The sequence below is a fragment of the Gasterosteus aculeatus genome, chromosome 1 (genome assembly GCF_964276395.1).
Source record: "Gasterosteus aculeatus chromosome 1, fGasAcu3.hap1.1, whole genome shotgun sequence".
Lineage (NCBI taxonomy): Eukaryota > Metazoa > Chordata > Actinopteri > Perciformes > Gasterosteidae > Gasterosteus > Gasterosteus aculeatus.
Window position 1 is genome coordinate 6,232,249 of NC_135688.1, and position 24,095 is coordinate 6,256,343.

The following is a 24,095-nucleotide window of genomic DNA, read 5'->3' on the forward strand; positions in this document are numbered from 1 at the left end:
TTAACGTAATCCATCCATCACGATGATAATCCCGAGCCTGGCCCTCACGAAGAGACTCTCTGTGTTCCACAGGTGACTGTGACGACGACTTTGCCCTCTACCCATCCGACATCTTAGACGATGTATGCGGCTCTGATGTCGATCCCGCGCCTTCTTCGGCCCTGGCAGAGTACCCGCCGTCCCCTCTGCTCTCGGAGGACGAGGCTTCACCCCAGCACCCCTTGTCGTTCCAACACCCGGGCATCTTTTCGCCCCAAGAGGAGCTGACCACCCCCCTGGACTTTGAACTGCGAGAGTCGGCAGTCGCGGGCGGGGGCCTGGGCATCTGGAGCCGCAGGAGGGTGAACGTCGGCGAGCGCTTTGGACCATATGAAGGAGAGCACACGCCTCGTCTCCGAGACCCGACTCAAGGCTGGGAGGTAGGAACGCGATGAGCGGAGGAGGGTTTTATTCCAGGTGGCATCTTACAGTAAATGATTGCGTAAAAGAACTCGGTACCTTCACACACACAGATGACTAACATAAGAAATGTTTCAATAAGCGCACCGCAGACAATCACAACAAGAAAACAGTCTTTTCCTAATTTTACAGTGAAAACCTCAATGGTTTTTGGTTGGATCACAGTGCAGGTGGGATAAATACATGTCATCTACTTATTGCAGCACCTTAAGCTTTAGTATGAACTCCAGGATCTTCTGACCAATACAAACTGTAGCATTCACATCAGATATATATATATATATATATATATATATATATATATACATATCCTGCCATGTCGTCATGCTCACATTCGGCCTAGTGACCACAAGGCTCTTGTTGCCGTTTGTTGCCTGGTGATGTAATATGAGCTCAGTGCCATTGAGAGAAAAGGAGTCTAGATTGTGCTCTTAACTCAATTAAAATAAAAAGCCATAAATCCCCTGTTCATCCTGGTTAGGGACCCAGCGCGGCCATCGGCAAATCACATATTGGTCGGCCGGCACAAAAAATCGAAGGTAAGGTCACAGGACAAGGTCAAAGGTTAGATGTGGTCTCCCTCAGTGTCTTGCTACTTCTGTTTTATGGAGTAGGAGGAAGGCGGCTGGCAGAGTATCAGCCTCATTAAGTCTCCCGAAATAGATCCCCTCTAATTTGGATTGTGAGGATTTAGTCGTTCATCTCAGTCCTTTTGTCCCTTTGTAGGAGAAAACCAAGCTTATTAAGGACTGCTGACCGTGCACTTCATGAAGTGAAGAGTCACGGCTTTCAATAAAAAAGATGATTCAATACAGCAGTCCTTCTCTAACCGCAGTTTGCCAAACCATTAAGTCCATTTCGATGCTGTGCTTAAAGCTGACTGAGAACATGTTGGTAAAGTATCAATATTCGGCTCATATAAATAGTTTGGGATTTGGACTGCTGCTCGTTGGGTTTGCGTCATAGATCATTACCCGAGCCCCTCTGCTCTGACTCAGTGGTTTTGGCTCCTCAAAACAGTTCCAAAATAAAAATCTTTCTTTTTTTTCACTCCGGATTACATTTCTCCAAGAAACAACTTCACCCGTATTATATATTTATGCATCTTAAATGTCTCTTGAATTGTAGTAAGGAAAACTTCTCAATTATGCCTTCTCATAATATAGAGTCATAATAAAAGATCTCTATCTCTCTCTGGGAGATTTACAGTTGGTGGGGCAAGCCTCATGGGTTATTCTTTTTCCCAGAGACAGAAATAAAGGAAAAGGAGGTCTCATGAATTTTAATCCGGTGGTAATTTATGGGGATCTTGAATAATAATATTTATTTAAAAAGCTGAGGAGCTGGGATATGAGTGTGAATGTGTGTCGGGGAGCAGGCGGTGGGGAGGGAGGTTGAAGGGGGGGGAAGATGGGATCCTGGTGAGGCAGCACTGTATCACAATGTTTAATTACCTCCCTGACAGCGAGCCATAACTCTTTCCATTAAGTAAATAAGTTGTAAAGAATTTATGATGAAATGCCACATTATTCAGAATGGATATTCAGTGATGACATCCCTCTGTATTAAATATGGTAAATGCCATTAAGCCCTCCTAACCCCCCCCCCCCCCCCTCTTCTCCCATGCCCACCCGTTCACCATCCCTCATCCGCCCCCCTCCACTCCCATCTGCAAACCGTCAATATGCCAATAAGCCCGCGGAGGGTCTGTAAAAACAAAATTGATTTGGTATACGTGAGTTAAGACAGATATGTTTGCTTTCATCATCAATTCCGTGCGGCGCATAGCGAGGTGATGTCACCGGCCGCCGAGCGCTAAAGTGGAGCTCCCATCTGGAGCGTTTGATGGAGGGCCTTGAGCAGCCCAGGCCAGTGGTGACAGACTGGGGGAGGTTTGTCACCAGGGGGAGGCCACCGTTCCTCGGAGCCATCACCATAAATTTGGGGGCTTTATTCATAAAGGGGACACGTGAGTTATGGCATCCATGATGCTTTATGAATACAGGAATGGTGACTTATGGGAAAGATAGGTCCGGTAAATAAGAGGTAGAGAGGCAGGTCTGCTGCGCTGCGATGCTCTCCCACGCTGCAGAACCAGAGTGCTGACTGTGCCAGTAGTCATGAGGCTCGCTGTCTGAGTGTGCGTGCAGCTATTCCATGTGTTTGTGAGCTGTTAAGGACTTAAGAATTTGGTCGATTGCCAGATGTAATCTGTCAGTACGAACAATTTATCACATCCCAACCTCTTCACTGAAGATTTACTGTCAGTTAAAGAAATGTCAAAGTGAAAATAGACTTAATTAACTCATAGGATTGATGAACACGCCTTTATTTAATTATCAAATAATTCAATATTTAATGAATAAATAATAAAAAATGTAATAAAAAATGATTAAGTATTTAATAAGGAATTCATTTAATCTAATTAGTATTTACAACAGACCAATCAGGAGAACAATGGGATTTTAAAAATAAATATAAGAGTTGTTCCCATTTAAACCCTGGTACATATCCAGAACAAAGCTGATTTTATTACTAAAGTTTAGCACGTGGACTGAGTTTCAATTCATTAAACAGGAAGAAGTTCTAATAATAGTGGCTATACTCCTTTTCTTTTTGTAGCCTTTTATTTGTAATTTCACTCATGTGATATAAATAAAAATGATAAAACATGACCTATAAAATATTGCATTCCAACTTCCATGTTTGGGATGAGGTGGCCGGCTCTCGACCACAGTATTTGCATGCATTCACCCAAGGCCTCCTTCAGAGAACTCTTAACGCCTGGATGCCCACCAGTCCATATTCTGCTGTCTCTCTCTCTCTGAGTCAGCCACATTGAAATTCAAACTCCATTTGTGTCTGTCTTCTTCTCAGCAGCGGCAACAATGAGACGGAGGGTTAGAGTCCGGGAGAGAGTTATCCAGCACTCAATGAGCCTTTGGGCTCTCCCAAACTCACAGCCCCACGGGATTATGGGTCCTGGGCTTAGAAAAGTGGGCGCCTCCTGCTGTAGAAGCGATGGGCGGGGCAGGTTAGGGGTGCGAGAATGGGTGGGATGGTGAGCGGGGCGGGACAGGGGCGCTTTAGGGCCTTTTGTGCACCTCTTGAGTGAGAGGCGGAGGTGCAGGTGGAGGCGATAGTGTTGGTGGTGGTGGGGAGGTGGTGAAGGAGATTAGCAGTGATAGTGAATGGGAGTGGAGGATTAGGTGGCTGGGCAGGGCCTTTCTTGGCTCTGCCTGTCTCCTGAACCTCCCGGTCTTGAGAGGATGGGAGGATGGAAGGAGGCGAAGCAGCTGCCTGGCCTGGAGGACATCCGCGATTTAAACTGCTGTAGCTGGAAACCTTGCATTTTCTATTACTCTTTCAATATTAGATTACTCAAAAAAAAGATAAAAAATTGTGATGGAACTTGAGCTTCTGGAGCCCGTGGTTATGGTGCCAGCAGGTGATTACAGAACTGAGCTAACATGTAGCGTTCAGGCAACTGCAGTTCATCTGTAGCTACTTTGTTTTGTCTTATATAGTTGCAGACAGCGTGAACTCTGGGTAAGGTCGATTCTGGTATCACGGTGCGCGCAGACGCTCTTGTGTGTGCATGCGTGTGAGACAGAGTGTGAGAGCGTGGATTGAGGGCGTTTCGAGAGGGCGTGTTTCTCCGTGCACGGATAAGCCGCTGTCCCCGAATGAATGCAGATGTCTCTGGCTGGCTGTCCGCCGGTCCCCTGTGCGCTGACGGCCTGTCACCTCTCTCTGTCACAGGGAGAAAGAGCCACTCTCGGTCCTCCGAAAAGCCCCCTAATCCCCGAGCCCCAGCCACATCCCATCCACTGTCAGCGGAGATGGCCTCGCCCACAGCGGCGCTTAGAAAGGCGGGCGCTAGGGATGAACCCCTCTGTCACTCACCCACCTCTCAATGGACACACATATTCACATTTTCACTCACACATATAGCTTTTTTTTTTTTTTTTTACAAATTACTGGGTGAAAAAGACGTGAATGGCGGTCGTCAATGCATTGTGCAGAATGAACACAACGGCTGCGCTCACACCATCGTGGGACCTGTTCTCTTTCACGAGAAGAGCACTAACTAGCGGCCGAGACACTGCCTGTAATTATGATGCACGCACTTGGGTTTCATTGGCACTTAATGAATCGTAATGGGGACAATAAAGATCATTAAACTCTGTTGTGTGTGACCGGATAGTTTAAGGAGAAAAATGTGTCTGCGCGTAGATGGAATGTTCCGGACAAGAGAGTTGAATTGTGCTGCGGAGGAAACACATGGCCTTTAATTATACCTTCTTTAATTTTAAATACAGCTACCCTTCTGAGCTGCGTCGGACCAGTAGTTGGGACGCGATTGACCTGAGGTTAAGTAACTGCTGCGGGTGTGGGCTAAAAGCAAATATGCTCATGGGCTCAGGAGTTTGGAGGGACTTGAGCTAAAAACAAGGCTTATAGTGTGGAACACCAACTTGGCCGAAGAGGTCTGAGGCCGGAGGGCGGACTTGCAGGGAAGTGGGTTTTCACCCGTTTCCATAGCTTTAATGTTTTAGTGAAGTCTTTAGCAGTTAGCATTGATATACATATTTGTCTGGCTATTGTGTTATATCAAACTCAATCAATCAATATTTGAATTCCATCATATCTTTCATGTAGGATCAACGTAGTCGCCTATGGTGTCTAACATACCACACAAGTGTGTGTACTGAACTATGGATTAAAACCTCATGACCACTTTTAGATCAGTGAAAGTTTGAAGAGCGATTGCTTGACAACTGATTAGTTGAATTGGCCCCGGTCCCGCTGAGTAAATATAACGTGCTTAACCTGCTGTGCTACCCAAACCCCCCTGGCCTCACACATCCTTCACATGGTGCAGAGTGTGCAGCCCCAACGCGCCTTCAGCCGCGTGCGTCTGTGTCTGCTTTTGTCCCTCCTGAAGGCCGCGAGGGAGATGAGCTCCCCAATTCAATGCAACTGGAGCTGGATTGTCTTGGAAGGGAGTGATGTCCATTCAAAAATCCCAGATACAAAACAAAGTGGGGGTCCGTCTGTCTCAGCGCCTCTCAGTTGATTGGTAATTCCTTTCTTTTGGGTTAATCTGTTGTTTGTTGCTGCTGGTTCAGGCGTGTGTGTGTGTGTGTTTTGGGGGGGGGGGGGGGGGTGGGGGGTGATGCATTTGAGAGAGAGTGTGAGATAAAGTGTGAGAATATTCCCCTGTATGAGTGCTGGGTCAGTAGAAGTTATCCCAAGGTGGCTCTTCTCTCACAGTAACCCGGGACAAAAATCCCCCCAAATTTCTGATCCCCCCCCACCCCCCGCCTCATTTCCTCCTGCTCCTCCCCACTCTCATCCTCTGCCTGAGTTCCCAGCAGGGAGGGGAAGCTAGGTTAAATAACTGAACAAAGTCAGAGTGAATTGCAGAAGGACAAAGGCGGGCGTGAGTGGGGGGCTACGCCAGTTGGAAGGTGTAGCCGGCAGCACAATGCCAGGTGAAGGAGGCTCTTGTCGGGCTTCTATGCAAGTAGGTCAAAGGTCGCGGACCTAATTAGATCTGAAGTGAATGGCAGCACTGGCTTGATTGAAGGAGGAGGCCGGTAAAAGGAGAGATGAGGAAGGAGGAGTTCACCTGTTTGAAAAGCTCAGAGGGGGGGGGGGGGGGGGGTTCTGCCCCCCATTATAGCTGACCAGTCGGGATGCAGAAAAAAAATCTGAATGGCTGATAGCTCAGAAAACACACACACACACACACTCTTAGCAGAAAGAAATTGAGGCTGATCTGATCGGAAACACATGCAGGGCAAACTCAATAACACAATGACAAACGTCTAGACGGTCACAGATGTAATAGAATTTATGTGCAGGTGCATCGACTCATCGGCGGAATATTAATGCCACCGCCTTGTAACACACATTTATGTCATCTATAACCTCAACTGTTATAGTATTCCGGAAACACTAATAAAAATGTGCACTGCAAGACTTGCCGAAAGGAGGGCGCTTCAAAACTCAAAGGCATTATTCTCAAGGCATTTCTGTTTGAGTCACAGGAAAGTAAAAGGGAAGTAAAAAAAAAAAAGGGAAGTGTAGCTAACGCTTACCAGCTTACATTAATTCCACCACAGTTTTTTTTTATGTTGCCTACCAAAGGGGCTCATTTTTAAGGGTGTTGTGAGTAAACCTTTTGAGTCTAAATGTTAAACAACCTCCTATTAATTTACTGCTCAATAGGCAGTGGAAGTATTGAGGGAACCTTTGGAAAGGATTATGGAGGAATGTGCTACTGAATCCACATAAGAGTAACTTAATCAAACGCACCTCGTCAACTGTCCACAGAGTTCCCCCCCGGGCAAGAAAAGTGCTGTTATTTATTCACACACACACACACACACATGAACACTGCATGTTTGGAATATGTATGTGTGCACTTACTATACGGTAAACCCAATGGCTTTATACACACACATTTAAATTGTGCCCCCTGCACTGTGCACAGATAGGAGTGAAAACGAGGGGGACCCCTAAACAGCATACAGGAAACAGAGGTGATGAATTCCGTGTGCGGGGCCACAGAGGGAGGCTCATAGATACCTTATCGAGGGGGATTGATAGGGGAAGGGCCTTCTCTTAAAACACACTACTGATTGTTTCCAAATGTCTTCTCAACAGGAGGGAGGCGGGGGAGGGGGGGCAAAGCTTTCAGGCTTTTTTATTGGTCCAGTCCGGGAGGGGGGGACAGAGAGTGAACAGCAAGTCTTTGCTGCCCTGACTCGCCGCTAGCGCTTAACTACCAGTCAGAGCGCATTACCCGGGCGGTAAATCTAAGCGCCGGTTAACGCAAATAATCAAGAGCTAATACCGCTCCACAAAAACCACTTTCTGTGCGTCTGTGGTCAGCGCCGCGCAAACGGGCCCTCTCAGCCTCCGCCACACTCTCCCTCACTCTCTCACGGCTATTATGACCTACACACAGTCGCAATCTCTAAATATCTCTGTATCCATGTGTCGCGGATGGAGTGTGCTGCTCTGTGTGTTCAGTGTGTGTGTATGTGTGTGTTCACTCACATGTTCAAATCTCTCTTCTCTCAGTTCAAAGGGTAATGGGACATTGCGGTCTGGTTTGGGTGCTTATTACTGGGTTAAGAGCTAAAAAAAACGCAGGCCGGGGCCACATTCAGCACAGTAACACCGTACCCCTCTTACAATTATGCCATATTGCCGCTCCAATTAGAGTGGAGCGGTTCCAAAACCAGAAACTGAGAGCTGCCAGGTTTAGAGAGAGAGAAAGCAGAGGCCCCGGGTGGCAGTAATGAGGTCTTAACCCCGACATCGCTCTATTATGTCATAATGCTTTAATTCGAGCCATATGATAGGCTGCTCTGCACTCTTATGTTATTGGAAAGTCAATATTTGTTAGCTGGCCCTGTCTGGTCCTGGGAGCAAATGCAAGAAAAAAGGAGTGAGTGATTGACAGAAGGAAAGACCACACCAGGTTGCTCAGGGATGAATAGAATGATGGCAAACTGCTTCCTGACACTAATTATTGCAGATCACAAGATGTAAAATGTCTTTATCAGCTGATGGATACTTTGCTTATGAAGCACAATGCCACTGTTATATAATCAGTGGAAAGGTGATTAACTTCGCAGTACTACTACTATCAGCAGTATATTACAAATAGCGACATTTCTTGGTGGCAGTTCCTCGGGTAAAGTAACATACCGGCCATTTAATTGATCCTGCACAGCATCTGGGATGGACACTGTGGATTTTCATGGTTGGATTCATGTTACTTCATCATGGTGGTAAATAATGCAGTATATGTAACAAAGTACTTTCCAAAGATACAAATCTGAGGCACGTTACATTTGTACATGTTTATCAAATACATCCATCTGATATATCCATATTTAAGATGCTTTTTTCAATGATACAATGATATGAGGAACTCAACAGAAGTGGATAAATTCAGCTCCACCAGCTCAAAATCCTTTAAGAAATTACTTACTAAGTAATTATTCATTTGAGTAAATTAACATAAAATGGGGCAGTTGCCATAATGAGTACTTTTAGTTTTCAATTTTTTCTAGTTTAATTTTGAATGCTGTACTTTTAGTTGTAATCAGTTTTTTTCACATCTGGGTATTATTATTTTATGCACAACACTGCGTTCTGCCGCACAGCAGCCACTCTCAGGTGTTTCTTTGGCCTACTGTTGTATTGAGTCCTAATTAACCAAAAGGTTGTTTGTTAATATTTTGTACAGTGTTTGAGGGTCATATTTTAAATGGGTGCAGCTCTTGTGTTTAATGGGGTTAATTACCATGGTAATTACCACTGCTCACATCCTGGTCAATAATTGTTTTGTAATTGCTTTCAGGTTGCGTTATAATGATACAGTCCATCAATTTATGTTATTTCATCATTTTTAATGGGAGATGTTTAACTACTTTCAGAAAAAACGTGCACTCCTTTTGAAAAAGTGGGGAATACTATGTTATAAATTAAGTGAGTCGATAACAGTACCTGCTTGTAGAGCTTTAGTAAATGGTTCAGATCCATTGGAAAAACTATTGAGCAATTGAGTAGCAAAAGTAAAAACATAATAACTACTTTTACGCAAGTGCTCTCTAAAGTCTCACAATGCTGCACCAAAGGCTACATATGCCGCAAATAAAACGCCATTTGTGTTCTGCAGTGCTACATTTCTTGTTTACACTCAGTCACTGAAGGAATGTTATTCTTAACATTACCACAGCAGCTTTTGAAAAGTACGTTTTTCATACCATGTATTGTTCATTGTTTGAACCTGTGAATTGAGGAATAAAACGCGAACGTTTCTGGGATATATTGGATCAGACATCCAGCACACTGTATGCTCACATGTTTTGCATTATAGATTTGTAACTTCAGAAAGGGCCAGCGGGCTGGGCTCTACACATGGCAGTCACCCTAAAGTCCACAGATAAATGCAGCTCACCCATGCAAAGATGGTGGGCAATAGATAGGGTTTCTTCTCCGGGGAGACAGCAGAAGGGGGGGGGGACTTTAAAAATGCTTTTGCATAGCGACTGAGGGGGCCAGTCTGTGAGAGGATAGGCCAAACCAGACAACTAGACGGGGTGAAAACAAGAGTGATGGATGAGGCAGACGAGGGACAAAGACGGATAAAGGGGAGAGACGAGTACAAGAGAGAGACTAAATCAGACATAGTGAATGAAAGAGAGGCAGAACGCGCTGAGAAGGAGGAGAGAGAACTCGACGTCCTGTCTCTGGTACGTGCCGAGGGAGACAGATTTCCCGATGGACTGTTCCCAAGTGTCCCTCCGCGGCCTGTAATAGGATTTTCCAGGCTGCGGCAGGTAGTCTGTGAGGGAACTTTGTTGGTCGGCGCTCACAGATAAGGGTTAATGCCGCTACGCGGGGCGCTCTGGGAGTCTGTCGCTCCCTCCTCGCCGGGCCGGCGCTGTCACCACCAATCCGTCACATAGGATTTCTCCCTGCTAAACTCAGTGGCCATTTCTGACATCTCCAACAAACTAATTGTTGTCTCCAGTCCTGGCGAGCCCTGTGAAGTCCCAACGAGTTAGCGTCTTCTGGACAGTGGAAGTTTGCAAAATATATGTCTCAGCCAAATGATGCTTTGTCATGAGCCCTAAACTGGAGAGGAGAGCAGGGCAGAGGGGAGCGGATGCCAAGACAGACCAGACCAGGCCAGAGTCTCTTGAGAGGAGGGTTTGTGTCATCCCCATTATCTCCTGCAAGCTTTTTCTTTCTCCAAAACTGTTTTAGGCCCCCTTCCCTTCCCTCCGAGACACTTTTATGACGTGCATTGTAACGTATTTAAGAGTTCTGGCCGGCCTCTGGTCGGGCCACGCAGTGCTTCTCTTTGGCCCTGAGTGACAGTGGGACCAGGTCCAACCACCACCCAGGACACGGAGCCATAAATCATCCTGCTGGCACCGGGCTGCACTTCCTGAACAGCTACCGGTTCCTGCAGGGGACAAAAAGGCCTTTGTAGGCTGCTGGAGCTTCTCCTCTCTTTGAGGATTCGGAGGTTCATGAGCAATGCTGAGAACGATTGAGGAGGAAAGACGGAGTTTGCACAAACACTCTTTCTTGCTCTCGTTTTAAGAAGTTTTAATAAGGCGGTGACTGAACCACAGTTAATAGCCACTGAATGGGAACACCTGTTGAACAGCAGGTCTTAATCACATCAGCCACTGTTTGTTTATGTGCGTCACCGTAGAAACTTCCCATTGACGTCACTTTCCTAAAATATCAGCCGTCAGTTTCCGCAGAAGCCCAACTTAGAAATGTCATCACTGTGTAGCGACGTGTGAAGAATCAGACTGCCGTGGCCGCGGCGGTGCGCCACCAAACGGTGGGCTCCCTCCATCACTCCGTTCCTCCCTCCCTCCTCAACATTCCTCATTTCCACCAGTCTCCGTCCTCCCTGTGTGTTTGGATGGCTCCACCTCACTGTCAAGCCTGTGAGAGACGGCTGTTTTGCTTGCAGGCCAGATCAAGACAGGAGATTGGCCCCCGGGGGGGCCGAGGATGTGAAGCTTCTGACACGTCCCGTAAATCTAGGGCGTCCCATCTCCAGTGCTCGATCGGCGTGCGGCAATGAGAACACCAATGAGGCGTGAGGATGAACATTCCTCAGGCCGTTCTCACACACAGACCCATGGGTTTTCCTTGGAGGATAATACCTCGCTGCCCCTCTTCTCTGGCTAGGGAGCTGTGCACCTCTGCAAATATTCCGTCTCCACACCCCTGGTGAAATAAGTCCCCGAGCCCCGACTTTTAGTCGTAAAAAGTTTTTTACAAGAAGGCCGCTTGCTAAGTGTCTGGTTTTGTGTTTGTGTAACATGATGAATATGTTATTCTTGTGTCTATGAGAAATGGTTACATACCACTTTTTCTATACCCAATTCCCAGAATCCTCTGCCATGTCGGTCATAATCTCACAGCATGAAGCTTGCAGAGCTCCGTGAATACTAGCAGACCAACTAATATTATCACATCCATTGTGTTGTCGCACATGCACATGTGCACATTTTGGATTCATCTATTTATCTATCCATCTATTACAATATCAGTTTTAAATTTTACAAATATATTCCAGGTTGAGTTTATATTTTTCTTAAGTAAATATTTGAGTCGTGCTTTCACGCCTGTGTTTGAAATGGAACCAAGACAAACAGACCAACTACAATATAAATTCAGTAGAAAGAGGTCATTCAGGCACAGCGACCATCAGACTGAAAGTAGACTGACCAAACAGCCTGGTCAGCGCACGTGTTCCCTGTTCTCCTCACCCACCCGGGACGCGGTAGCCAGATTTTTCACCCAAATGGAAATTCAGCCTGTCATTTCCACGAGCCTCCAACCGCTCTGTCTGTCCAATCCGTCACAGCGCGCCGGCGGCCGCGCAAATAGGCCTGCCACTCTCACTGTCATCCGAGTAAAGGATGTCCCGTCGTTACCACGAGGTGGGACCCGGCAGCACTCAGGTCCACTTTCACTACTCCTTATTTTTCCTCCATCCTCCTGCCCTCCTCGCGCAACCTCATCCAAGTGATGAGCCTTTTGGAGTTTGAGGTGTGTGAGTGTTTTCTGGGAACACGTGGTTTTTTTTTTTTTTTTTTCTTTTGTGTGCGATGAATGTATCCCCAGAATCTCCCACCCCATACTCCAATCTCGCCACCAAGAGAAAAAAGCAGTAGTTTAATACGAGCAGGGGTGAGATGAAATAAATTGTGTCCTGGACTGGTAACTTAACAGCCATCATAAATAATGTAGACCTATTTGAAGGGGAAGATGGGGCATTAGAAGCTATTTACACTGCAGGAGCTGTGCTATCGATCAGCATAGGGCGTCCCATAGATAAGAATGGGATGATGTCATAGTTATTTATGGTGATTCCCAATGGTAAGGCTACAAAAGGGGTTTCAGAGCGACAGCATCATCAGTTTTTGGGAGGTGCGGGGGGGGGGGGGGGGGGGGGGTATGATGTATTCTGTCATCAGTGGAACAATCAGCAGGGTGTTTGAGGGAGGTGAGGTGTAGACACACACACCAACATACACACACATTCAGTATGCACGGACCTGCACTTACAGACATACATGGACACGACAACCAAACCTGCACACACAAACACTATACATTCCTACAAACACACACACACACACACACACACACACACACACACTGCTAAGATAAATGCCTCTGGTGTGATTAGGGTCCATAAAAAGTAGTTAGAGGGGATGGCTCAGAGGAGATAGAGTCCATCTCCCTGTCCATGCTTCACATGCACCAGCATACAGAGAGTGCAATAAAACAATGGTTCTCCAATGCGGTGCTCTGTGAAGTGAGCCAAAGGCCATATGCATTGGGAGTCTGAGAAATAATTACCATTCAGGGATCACTGGTCAGGTCACATAAGTACATGAACCTCAGTTGTGTTGGATGAGAATTTAGGAACTGTGAGATGTGGAGACCGGCTTTGAGATTTGACTTGATGTCACATACACTGTAGAGGGAGAAATAGGAATATATCTTGGAAAAACAGTCCTGAGTGCAATACCGGTGAAATAGAACCAATAGCAACATAATTTAAAAAATAATATATATATATATATTATTTTTTATCTTATTTTTCTATTTCACCATATTTTTTTTTTTTCCGGTGAAATATTCTTGATTGAAATTACATTTTTTCTGCTCATTGTTATTTTAGTTATAATCTTCAAACTGGTAACTGAACACACAGAAAAATAAGTGGACTTATCCTTACAACTGGCAATTGTATACACACATTTGATTCAGTATTAACATTACCGAGACACAGCAAACACACACACACACACAAAATATATATCAGTAAATTAACTATAATCTTTCAAAAGAGGCTAGAACTACAGAAAGAGAGACTCCCCCAGCTGAGGGAGGTGTAGGGCCGTGGAAAGAGGAGAACAGGAGGGGAGTAAAAGCTGGCACGACTCCACAGTGTTTTCTGTCGCTGGCCCCTCAGAGCAGGAACATTATTGCGAATATTAGTTCAGAACTCCTGGCACCCATCCAGACACCGGCCTCTGCCTGTGGAGTTGGAAGGGGGGGGCGGGGGGGGGTTAGCAGCAGGGTTCAGGTCCCGTCATGCACACACACCACTACTACCATTAACCACCAGTGCCCCCCCCCCCCCCCCCCCCCCCCATCTCCTTAGCACACTCAAGACTAGAAAGGCTCCACAACAACAAGATGTGTGGAGCCTAAAGTCCTGCCCAGCCCTGATAACAAGTCCCAGCTTTAAAAAAATAAGCAAACACATGTGGCTGTTTGATGTCCCCCTTATCTGCACTAACTTTACATTCTCACAGTTTCTCCGGCGAGATCAAATTCAGTAATTAATCTACTCGCTTTTTACGAATTGTTATTGAGCAAAACTTTTGCTCAAAAGCTGGCCGTGTCCGTGCACCGCTGGAGTTTACGGGCAGACTTCATTCATCCTGCTAATGAGAAAGTAGCTGAAAAGCCTCGGAAAAGTCGAATTCCACAAGGACTTGTTTTTGCTTAGAAACGTTGAAGTTGTGCGGTTATTCTTGGATGAGCTGTCAGGAAGTTTATAACCATTTGCATCTTTGGCATAATAGAGCTCAGCGCTGTTCTCAGTCATCTGCTTGCCTCTTGGGCCCGAATGATGAAAAAAAAGGATCGCATTTTCCCGATGAACTCTTCTGTTGTCGTCTCTTTGGAGAGGAGGAGAAATTGAGCGGAGTGAGTTCAGCGAAAGACAATGACAGACAGCGGCTGTATTTAAGTAGACCAAAAGGCAATGATGCCACCAAAAGGGCAGAAAGCTGCCTGGCACGGAGTTGAACCAACGGACCAAACACAAAGAGACCAAAGTAGGAGCTGGGAGGGCACCTCCCTTTAATGGGAGGAGGACGAGAAGGAGGAGGGTGTAAGGTCTATTCAAGAGGAACAAGGAGACACAATGCAGCAGGGTCAATGCTGGGTCAGCAAAGTCCACGAACCGCAGGGTACAAGTGCCGGCAGGCAGCGGTGAGGCCGCCGAGCACAGACAGGTGAGCTGGCGAGCAATCAACCATTTTAATGTCGGAAGAATGTTACGCAGAAAGGTGTTTTCGTGCTCAGCCAAGAGAGCCAATGCACTCCAGCCATCGGTAATGACACTCTAATGTATTTGTGTGTGTACTTAAGGCGGTGCATTTTGGCAGTGAAGACATCCAAGGGGTTTGTTAAGGTCTTTTTGACAAAGCCATCGCAAAGGTCATGTATCTATAAGTATCTCTTTGACCTGTCACCCGTGACCCCTCAGCCAGCCGACACAACAAGGGGCTTAGAGAGGTGTTACCACGGTAACCCGGTGGGTCAGTGAAGGGACAGATGGGATAGCGCGTATAGTGGGCTTTTTTTTTTTTTACACATTGCATTCTCTGGTCCATACACACCCACAGGTAAAGCGCGTGTGCCGCCTACCACACAGTTGTGCGCACCTGCTTCGTACTCGTCGCCCCCAGAAGCGCGGCCGTTAGGAGAAGCCGCATTGAGGCCTCTATCGCACTCTCACACCATAAAGAAACGGCAAACAAGCCCAACAAGGATGCGTCGGCTAATCCAGCTTGCCCTGGGGGAGGAGAGAGGTTCGGCGGTGGAGGGGGGGGGTTGGTGTCTCTCACCCCCCCCTTTTGTTAGAGTACCCCCCCGTAATAAATCTGGATCTGGTAAATAGCCCATGAATAAAGGGAGATTTTATCCTCGGTGGCACAGGGAAGATTTAGTGGGCAGAGGCCGGGTCGCCTCTCTTCTGAACAACTACAAAGTGGTCACTCAGCGAGGCCCTAAGAGGCATAAAAAGCCCGCGGTAGTTCATTAAATCTGCAGCATGAAGATGGGACCACTGTGGCGCTGATTTACTGCAGTCAGGTGCACACAGAGGCAGTGGCGCTCAGCCCCACCTCTGTCCATTCTCTGTCCGTCCCGATGAGGAAATAAGTGAGCACGCTGCACTATTTATTGGGAGAACCAGAGAGAGGGACCGGGACACTGTGAGGTCAGAGAATGGGCCAGAATCGGAGACAAGAGTGTTTTTTCACCCCTTGTTTCTTTTTGTTGAACGTTGAATATGAGCGAGGAATCGTACCTGGTGTGTGTGTGTGTGTGTGTGTGTGTTCTCGGACCTGGTGGAGATTCCCTTGAGGTCACAAAGGGGTAAGCAGTCGATGCCCGAAAGAGACCTTTGAGCACACAAACGCCTCCCGCCTTTAAACTGAAACCTGCCGTAATCACTTTGCCCTTTTACTTTCTTCAGGCAAGTCGCCCTCTCTCACCTTCAGGTACCTGCCACCGAGCCACTTGAGATGGGGAACATTCAATATTTGTTTCCAGATTCTTCGGCGCTTTCTGTCAGAGATAACGCCTTCACTTACTCAGTATCGTGCTGGTCCCGTTTAAACATTCACACAGCAGAGAAGCAGGGGCGCCGGATGGAAAGTGCACCGTGTATCATGGTGATCTCAGCCACAAAGGCTTTTTTTTTGATAACGCTGTCAGGGAAATAAGTTTAAGTTTTGATTTGACTCGAACGTGTCTGAGAAAGTCACAGCTGCCCCTCAGTGGCCTTCAGTATCATGCCGTACCCATGCAGATATGGCTGACGAAGGTCTCTGCTCACCAAAGAGGCATTGCTGCCGACCAAACTTAATTAATGCTGCTCTCTCCTTTTATGGATGATTTATTACTTGTATTTTTCCCTGCTTTCCCACGTAAAGTTTACACTACAAAATGCAGGGGCTTTCCGATATTTGGTATTTCACTTAATTTTCTACTGAGGCAGTGGAACTGTCGAAAAAAGAAATGCCATCGTACCATGTCAATAAAACAACCTTCCGAATTGGTCCATTTATAGTTTTCCTTCAAGAAACATGAAAAAATGCCCAAGCAAACTTTGACTTACACTCCCGTCCTTTCTTCTTCCTGCCTTCTGCGACTCAGAAGGTGAAAACCAATCTGCTAATCTCCTCACTGAAGGACAGCATAAGGGCAGATGAATGCCATTTACCGTGAGAGTACTGGACTATGACTCTCCAAATAGGATGATTTAGCCTTGTATTAATCAAATTCAGAAATGTCAAGTCCCCCCCCCCTCTATAAAGTTCCCCTCTTTCCCCCCATTTCTCTGTCGTCCACCCTTCATCCACCCCTCTTTCCCTCCCCGATGCCGGCGTACAAAGACGTAGGGCCTGATCAGTGGAAGCTGATGTCCTAGATAGAGAAGTAATGAGGACAGATCTGCTGGCTGCCCGGCTGTCTGCGTGTCCCAGCGTGCCGCCGTGTTCAACCACTTATGAAAGACACGGGGGGGGCGGGGAGGGGTGGGGGGGTGCGATGTGCTCCGGCCCTTAGCACAAAGATAATATTCACTGTTTTATCCACCTCTGCCTGACAAATGACTGTCATTAATCAGCAGCCAGCGAGTCCGCCCTGATGCGTGTGCGTGTGCGTGTGTGTGTGTGTGTGTGTGTGTGTGTGTGTGTGTGTGTGTGTGTATGCATGGGTGGTAAGAAATAGAGGTGAATACAGAGCACGTGTGGCTTTCTGGGTATTTGTGCAAGGAAGAAATGCAAACACACGTGCACACACACACACACACACCTTGTGCAGATCTTGCTATTGATAAAGGGCATTCACTTATTGGCCTACAAGGTCGTTGCCTCCAAATGCAGCTTCACCTTCAAGCTCTGCATATTGTAATGTGTGCAATACTATAGAACATAATCTTAGAAGTGAGCGGGGGAGACGAAAGAAAAAGAATCGAGCGTACGGAAAGAAGTATCCATGGAAAATGCACAAGTGGGAGGGTAAACTGTGGAGGTTAACGGGCACAAAGGGCCGGTGTGAGGGCCAGTTGTTGGCCCTCTCTTGATGAGGTGGCAGCGAGAGAGGGCCCGAGGAGGGCCTTTGTGTGAATGAATGCGTCTCACCCTCCAATGTTATCATGATGGCGAGTCATTAATCACAATCCTGACAAAATACACAGTGACCAAGAATCACACACTTGGCAGCCAAGTGTACACCCACACACACACACACACACACAATATGCAGGGACGTCCAAGCGGCCAGTGCTAACTCGCACAGAATGTGTGTGTGCACGTGTTTGTAGCGCTCTCTCACTAGCATCTCCTGCGGGCCACGCCAGTGATTGCCAGAGAAATACTAGTACAACGACCAAGCAGAGTAAATACAGAGAGCTATAATTTATTTATTCTTTGTACTTCCGCCCCCCAACACCTCACATTTAAATGGTAACGAGCTACATAGAAGTCTTCACTAAATCAGATTGCTGCACGGTGAGGGAGGTCTAAGTAGCTCGCCACGATGGGACTTGGCAGCCGGGTGCTGAGAGCTGCTGTCCTGCACAAGGCCCCGCTCTCTGAGTTTGGCTCTTGGCCCCACGGTCCTTCCCAACGGCCTCCGCCTGGCCTCCTCGGGCCGGCTCCTCCTCGTGCCCGACCCTGCCAAACCTCCACCGCATCCCAGAGGAGCCTCTCTGCATCTCTGATCTGCGCCGCTCCGTCAAGTACACACACACACACACACTCCGGCTGCCGCACAACACCCATGCACTACCTGGAGCACACTGCCCCAACGCAGAGCCCCCCCCCCCCCCCAGAAAACGTTTGTCCTCCTCCTGTGATGTTCTCATTTTTCTTTTCATATTTTGATCTTTCGGTTGCTGTTTCTTGCACACACACACATGCACACACACACACACACACACACACACACACACACACCCACACACACACACACACACACACACACGTGCACACACACGGGTAATCCAAAGTTATTTGGCACTGGCAGCCGTTTCATTTGCACTTGTGCCAATAACAGAACAAATGACTTTATGTTGTGTTCATGTTGTCATAGTGACCTCTGATATTCATCCTCATACACTCCTCATTCACAGCCTTCTTTTTTGGGGGGGGTCCCACACTCCCTATTTATTGTTTTCTTTTATTCCCCTTCAATCCAGAAACAAATCTGATGACCTTCTCTCTATCTTTATCATACGTTCAACTATATAACCGTGTGTATTATACTGTTAGATTGCAACCCTGCTTCTCAGGTAGGCTCCATCAGCTTCAGCTCAAAATGCTCATTTTGAAGTTCCTTTCTCCCCGCGGCCTCCCATCCCGTGGGGGTCACATAATTCAACAGCAGGTAAGCCCCGACTGGGATACGCCCACCGGGGAGACGCCTGCTGCTGGAGCCGTGCCACAGCAGGTAACATTTTAATCAAGCAGCGTGCAGGGGAAGCCTTACAAATAACCGAGCGGGAGAACGTGAGAGGTCTGTAAAAAATAACAGGTAGCTGTTGTAGCCGTCCGTCAGCCTCGCCTGTGTCTGTGTGCGTCCGTCTGCCGGTGTCCTGAGAGGAAAGCGCGGCCTCCGCATGCGAGAGCGCTTAGCAAGGCCGTGGCCGTCGCGTTTTAATAGTTCTAGTGATGATAATCGTGGGCTGCGTGATGGCTCGCTCGTTAAAAGCTGCTGCACTGAGAGTGGATTTGGGGCCCGTAATGTCGGCTCGTTAGGATAATGCCAATCATGAGCTCAACGCCCACGTGCGTTCTCTGTGGCCCTGAGCTCCTGAGGTCCTCCGTGCCACAATCTGTCGTGGGCGCTTATTTACATTTCATTTTTTGAGGTTTTAGTCATATTTAGTAATATGTTCCCCTGCCGTTTCTCCTCTTCCTTCTTTTAGTCAAAGAGATGGTTTTTGGTCCTGATTTAATGTCAGTAAGCTTTATGTAACAGTTGCAACCAAATAAAAAGGACATATTTTATTCATGAGGCAAAAGGTGGTGAAATAACACACATTCTTTGATATTTTTTAAATATGTTCAGCTCTAAAAATTTGCTTCCTCCTATTCTCCAAATCAAATTTGCATTCGAGCAGCCATTGTTTTGCCCAGTGTGTCATGTTCTGGAGTTTGAGTCTCTGCCAGGTTCAGCCGAGCCTGGAAGTGGAAGCTCTGATGTGGCTTGTCCCTGCGTGGGGGTGCCCATGCCTAGTGTATAATTTAAGATTTCTGGTGAGCTAAATTGCACTCTAGCTCAATAGCCATCAATATGGGCGCTTGTAAAATGTGTCTGGGACCAGTTGGAGGCTGGCTGGCTTGTTAGGTGCTGGGAATATTTGAGGCAGGTGGTGGAGGGCCAAGGCCAAGGTCCATATGGATCTGATCACAGAACAGTAGTGGCAGCTTATGGGCTTTTGTTGCTTTATTCCAGCACATGGTGTCTCTCTAGTTCCTTCAGTCAGCGGCTCTGTTGCTCTGCTGGTCTGGATTTGTCTTTTTGTCCTTCTTTTTTTTTTGCATGTTTGTTGCTTCTCTCTTCCATCTCTCAGCGCCCTCATCTTATGATCCTAAACTTTCTTTTTTAGGGACTTAATTACAACAAAACCGCCATTTTGTTTCAAAATGTGTTCCATGACTTTTAGTAGTCGCTTGCCCTCGTGTGTTTGATGTTCACGAGTACATCTGGAGCTCCGGGGAGTTTCCACTATGGACGACTAACCTCGCTCTTCAGACGTCTAATCACAATGTCGTGTTTTCAAATGAGCTAAATGAATCCCTTCTCCCCTCTTTGTCTCTGACCTCAAATATTTACTGTTGGCGTTGTCTGTTGGCGGTGACGGGAGCAGGCGGGTCGGAGGAGCAAAGAACTCCGCAGTGCGCTGCGGCCTCACAGGCAGAGGCCCAGCTGCTTAATTGAGATCTCAACGTGACATTGAGCGAATTACAAAGTGCCAGAGCCTTCATCCCTCCTGCAGCAAACATATGGTTTGCGAGTCTTTGTGCACTTTGTCTGCATGTAGTTGACCACTTTTCTGAGTGCTCTAATTCAGTTATTATGCCTCTCTATTCTTTGATATTGCTGCAAAAGTTAGTTACATATTCCTGCCAGCTGGAGTGTTTGCTGTTGTGTCAGCTCTACCCGGCGATGTCATCGCATTAGCCCACCCGCTTCTACTAATAGCTCCTCCCATTTTTAAGTCCTTTGTCAACACCCACAAGTTGATCTGAAAAGCAACACGACTCATTAAACATCTTTGTTTCATAGGTTTTACATTTTAAACGTGCATAGTTACTTAGTACAGAAGATACAGTTAACCAATAGGAACCAATAGTTATTAATAGCAGAGACCAACAGAAATGTAACAAGTTATAGGATCAGTTAAAGCAGTTGCCGGCAGATAGAGAATAACAGTCTTGAAGTTAACCATATCCCACTGTGACGTTGAAAGGCACGTTGGCCTAAAATATAAACCTACATGCACACACACACACACACACACACACACACACACACACACACACAAACTAGCGCGAACCACAAACACTCATGCATGTATACACCATGTCAGTCAAGCAGTGTGACTGTTTATATTAAGAAGTCGTAATGAGCGTGATGTCATCTCTCCACGCTCTTGAGAACAATCTGGCAATCTGGGTACTGTCAATCACTCTGTGCCTGCAGGCATTAACAGACTGGGGGGGGGGGGGTGTACTTGTGTGTGTGTGTGTGTGTGTGTGTGTGTGTGTGTGTGTGTGTGTGTGTCTGCAGGAAGCAAGGGAGGTGGTACATTTGAAGAATGTGTCTTAGTTTAGTTTCGAGGTTCTGATGAGTAACAAAGACCCAACATATGAGCCGCACATGGTGCCCTTTTTGAGGAATGGGCTTCATCATTCTCACCTCATCATTGTAGCAACGGCAGTCTCGCACACGCCTTAACACACACACACACACACACCCGCGCGTAGCCGCTCTCAAAAGCACACCCTCACACGTCGACGCTTACCGCTCCACACATGCAGAGGTCCACCCAGTAATTCACCAGCACAGCTGCCGCTCACTTACCCACAAACACCCGCGGTGCCCCTTTCACCCGCCCTCCCTCCCCCCGTGACCACTGGGAAGGATGGAAATCTGTTTACTTTTTGCATTTTTCCCAAGCTGCAGCAGACAGGAAATGTGCGAAGGAGTCCTAACGGGCGCTAATGACACTGAGCCACTCTATGTGTGAAACGGGTGTGATATTTCTCCTTGTCCGAGAATTATTGAGGAGGAAAAGGGGGAAATACGAGACGCATTTCATTCGGTCCGGCAACTGCTGACGCGTGCATCTGTTGTGTGAGATTTCTCTCAAAGCACGGCGTGTACTGCGAGCATCGAGCCGTGCTGATTGGCGTGATGTTAAGAGTGATTACTGGTGACTTTCCTAGAGGTGGCATTGCAGATCTTGGGACAGGAGGAGAGGGAGGAAGACTGTCGGACGGGGACAGGCCAGCCGGAGACTACAAAGTGACCAGCCAAGCGGCCGCAACCGGGTCTGCGTCCTTGCTCTTGTTGTCAAGTGCATGTTAATGTATTAATGAAAATGCAAAATAGGAGGGTGGGGGAGGGAGAGGAGGGGTGGCGGGGGGCTTCCATATAAACGACTAATTAAAATAATGAGGAAGGAAAAAGCATGTAGTGCAGTGTCACTACTGATTAATTCATTCATAAAGAAGGGCCACAGCGGGTAGAGCGCCTCCACTGCACCGCGTGCAGAGCCGCTCACAGGAGAAAGGAGGCTCGTGGGCAACAGGGGCAGACGGACGGGTGCCTTTAACAGTATTCAAGTGTCTCAAGTAGTACAAAGATGTTTCCCACACGGTCTGAGTCTGAAATCATATTTAGAAAAGCGTCAACAACTTCAATCGAGGTAACTTCCCACCGTTAATAACAAATTGTATTCAGCATCTCTAGTTTTATCCCACACACACCGTTATGTGTACAAGCACCAGTATTTGATGTTTTTATTTAACTAGTGAAATTAGCTTTTGCAAATAAGTAATGTTTTCCTTTGGTTTTTACAGTTGCCTGGTGTGTACATGTATGTGTTGTGCCCCCCCCCGCCCGCCCTACTTACTCACCATTTCCATTACAGCGCTCCTCCGAAGGTGACTTTGAATGTCGAATGTCTGTTTGAATGTTTGCATCGGGTCATTTGTATGTATCCTCGGCCCTCCAGTTGTCTTACAGACGGATTAGACTCTGATTGCTCCCCGCGTCGCGTTCCCCCGAACAATGCCGCTTTTCACTTCCTCGTTTGGTTCTCAAACATCTGAGCAGCACTAATCATTTCTGCCCGTATCGGTTCGCATCGCTCCCATTTAATGCCTTTTCTCATGCTTCTCCAGTAACAGTTGTTTGCTGTTGTGTGCGTGTTTAAATACAAGAAATCACATTAAGAAACGTTGCATCATGCGCGATGTCTTCCTTTGCGTTCATACGGTACTTTATAACTGGATTATATATCAACTACTCATTCTCATGGACCCCAGGTGTACTTTTTTTTAGATTTCCTGTTAAACTCTGAGATGTTTCATATTTCCATTTCCTCCTGTGTATGTCTCTTTCTTTGTGTGCAGGCAGCAGCGGGGCAGCGTGAGTGCAGACAGACGTTCCCTGCTCCCTGCAGAATCAAGGCCCATCAATCATGTTAACATGTTAATTAGTGGGATTTATTTTATTCAGCAGAAATAACAGTGAGGATCCCATTACAGAAACTGGCCTGAGGGGGGAAAGTGTGTGCGTATGTGTGAGAGTCATGAGTGTAAATGTATGTATGGGTGGGTGGGGGGGGGGAGAAGGGGGTCCTCTAGGGAAGACCCCCTTCTCCTCTTGTGTAACAGCCAATCTCTCTCAGTGGCGCGTTGTGAGAAATAACGATAAAGCCGCAATCAATCAAGAAACTTAAGTCAATCCATTTTTTTAGAAAATCAAACATCCCGTATTGTGATTTGTGTGGTCATTGCGCAACATACGGCAGCACATTCCCGATATGTCGAGCTCGATTCACTCAATGCAAGCGAACGGACACGCAAGTCGCTCTGTGCAGCCACCCTCTCCTGAGGGGAGCGGAGGCCTGCCCAGATGCGACTAAAGATTTACACTCCACTGCTCACTTTCACAGTGCAAATGAGATTAGCAAATAAAACCCGGCGTTCAAGTTACTCCACCTGACCGTCTATGACAGGTTTCACGTTGCGTGTATTCCGGAGCCGCGGACTTCCCGCCGTGCATCTGCTCCTCCCTGTTCCTCGTGTCTGTCCGGAGGTGGGGGCCATGCCAATAAATGTCGTATTATGTCGGCGTAGCGGTAAGTGCCCGTAGACGCGCAGAGGCAGTTGCAACTGCAGCGTCCGAAAGAGTCTCACAGCAGTTTGGATGTTCAGTGTTCTCCTCTTTTCCTTCTGAACTCCCCCCCCCTCCCGCCCACCCCCCAATGCAGGTGCATGAAAACATCGTGGCTGTGAGCACTGCAGTTCCATTGAAGGTTCACACTTTATTTTTATATTATTATAATTCAGACTTTATTCCGAGGATACTTTCTTTGTCTTTATCTAGCTGTAAATTGAAGTTAATTGATTTCTGCTTTTGTAGAAAATCGGTTAAAAAAAACGAGAAAAAAAAACAGGATCAACAGGAAATGTGAGACCCACAGGCCCGTCATGATGTGTTAAGACATTGGACACAGC

At 47.1% G+C, this 24,095-nt stretch overlaps 1 protein-coding gene across 13 annotated transcripts in view; it reads left to right on the top strand.

The window, feature by feature from the left end:
* Positions 1-24,095, top strand: part of mecom (MDS1 and EVI1 complex locus) — a 120,060-nt gene that overhangs the window by 38,421 nt on the left and 57,544 nt on the right. For all 13 annotated transcript variants that reach the window (XM_040183933.2, XM_040183985.2, XM_040183950.2 and 10 more), the window contains exon 2: positions 73-419. In XM_040183933.2, the coding sequence (XP_040039867.2) occupies positions 73-419 (347 nt within the window). The remainder of the gene's footprint in view (positions 1-72; positions 420-24,095) is intronic.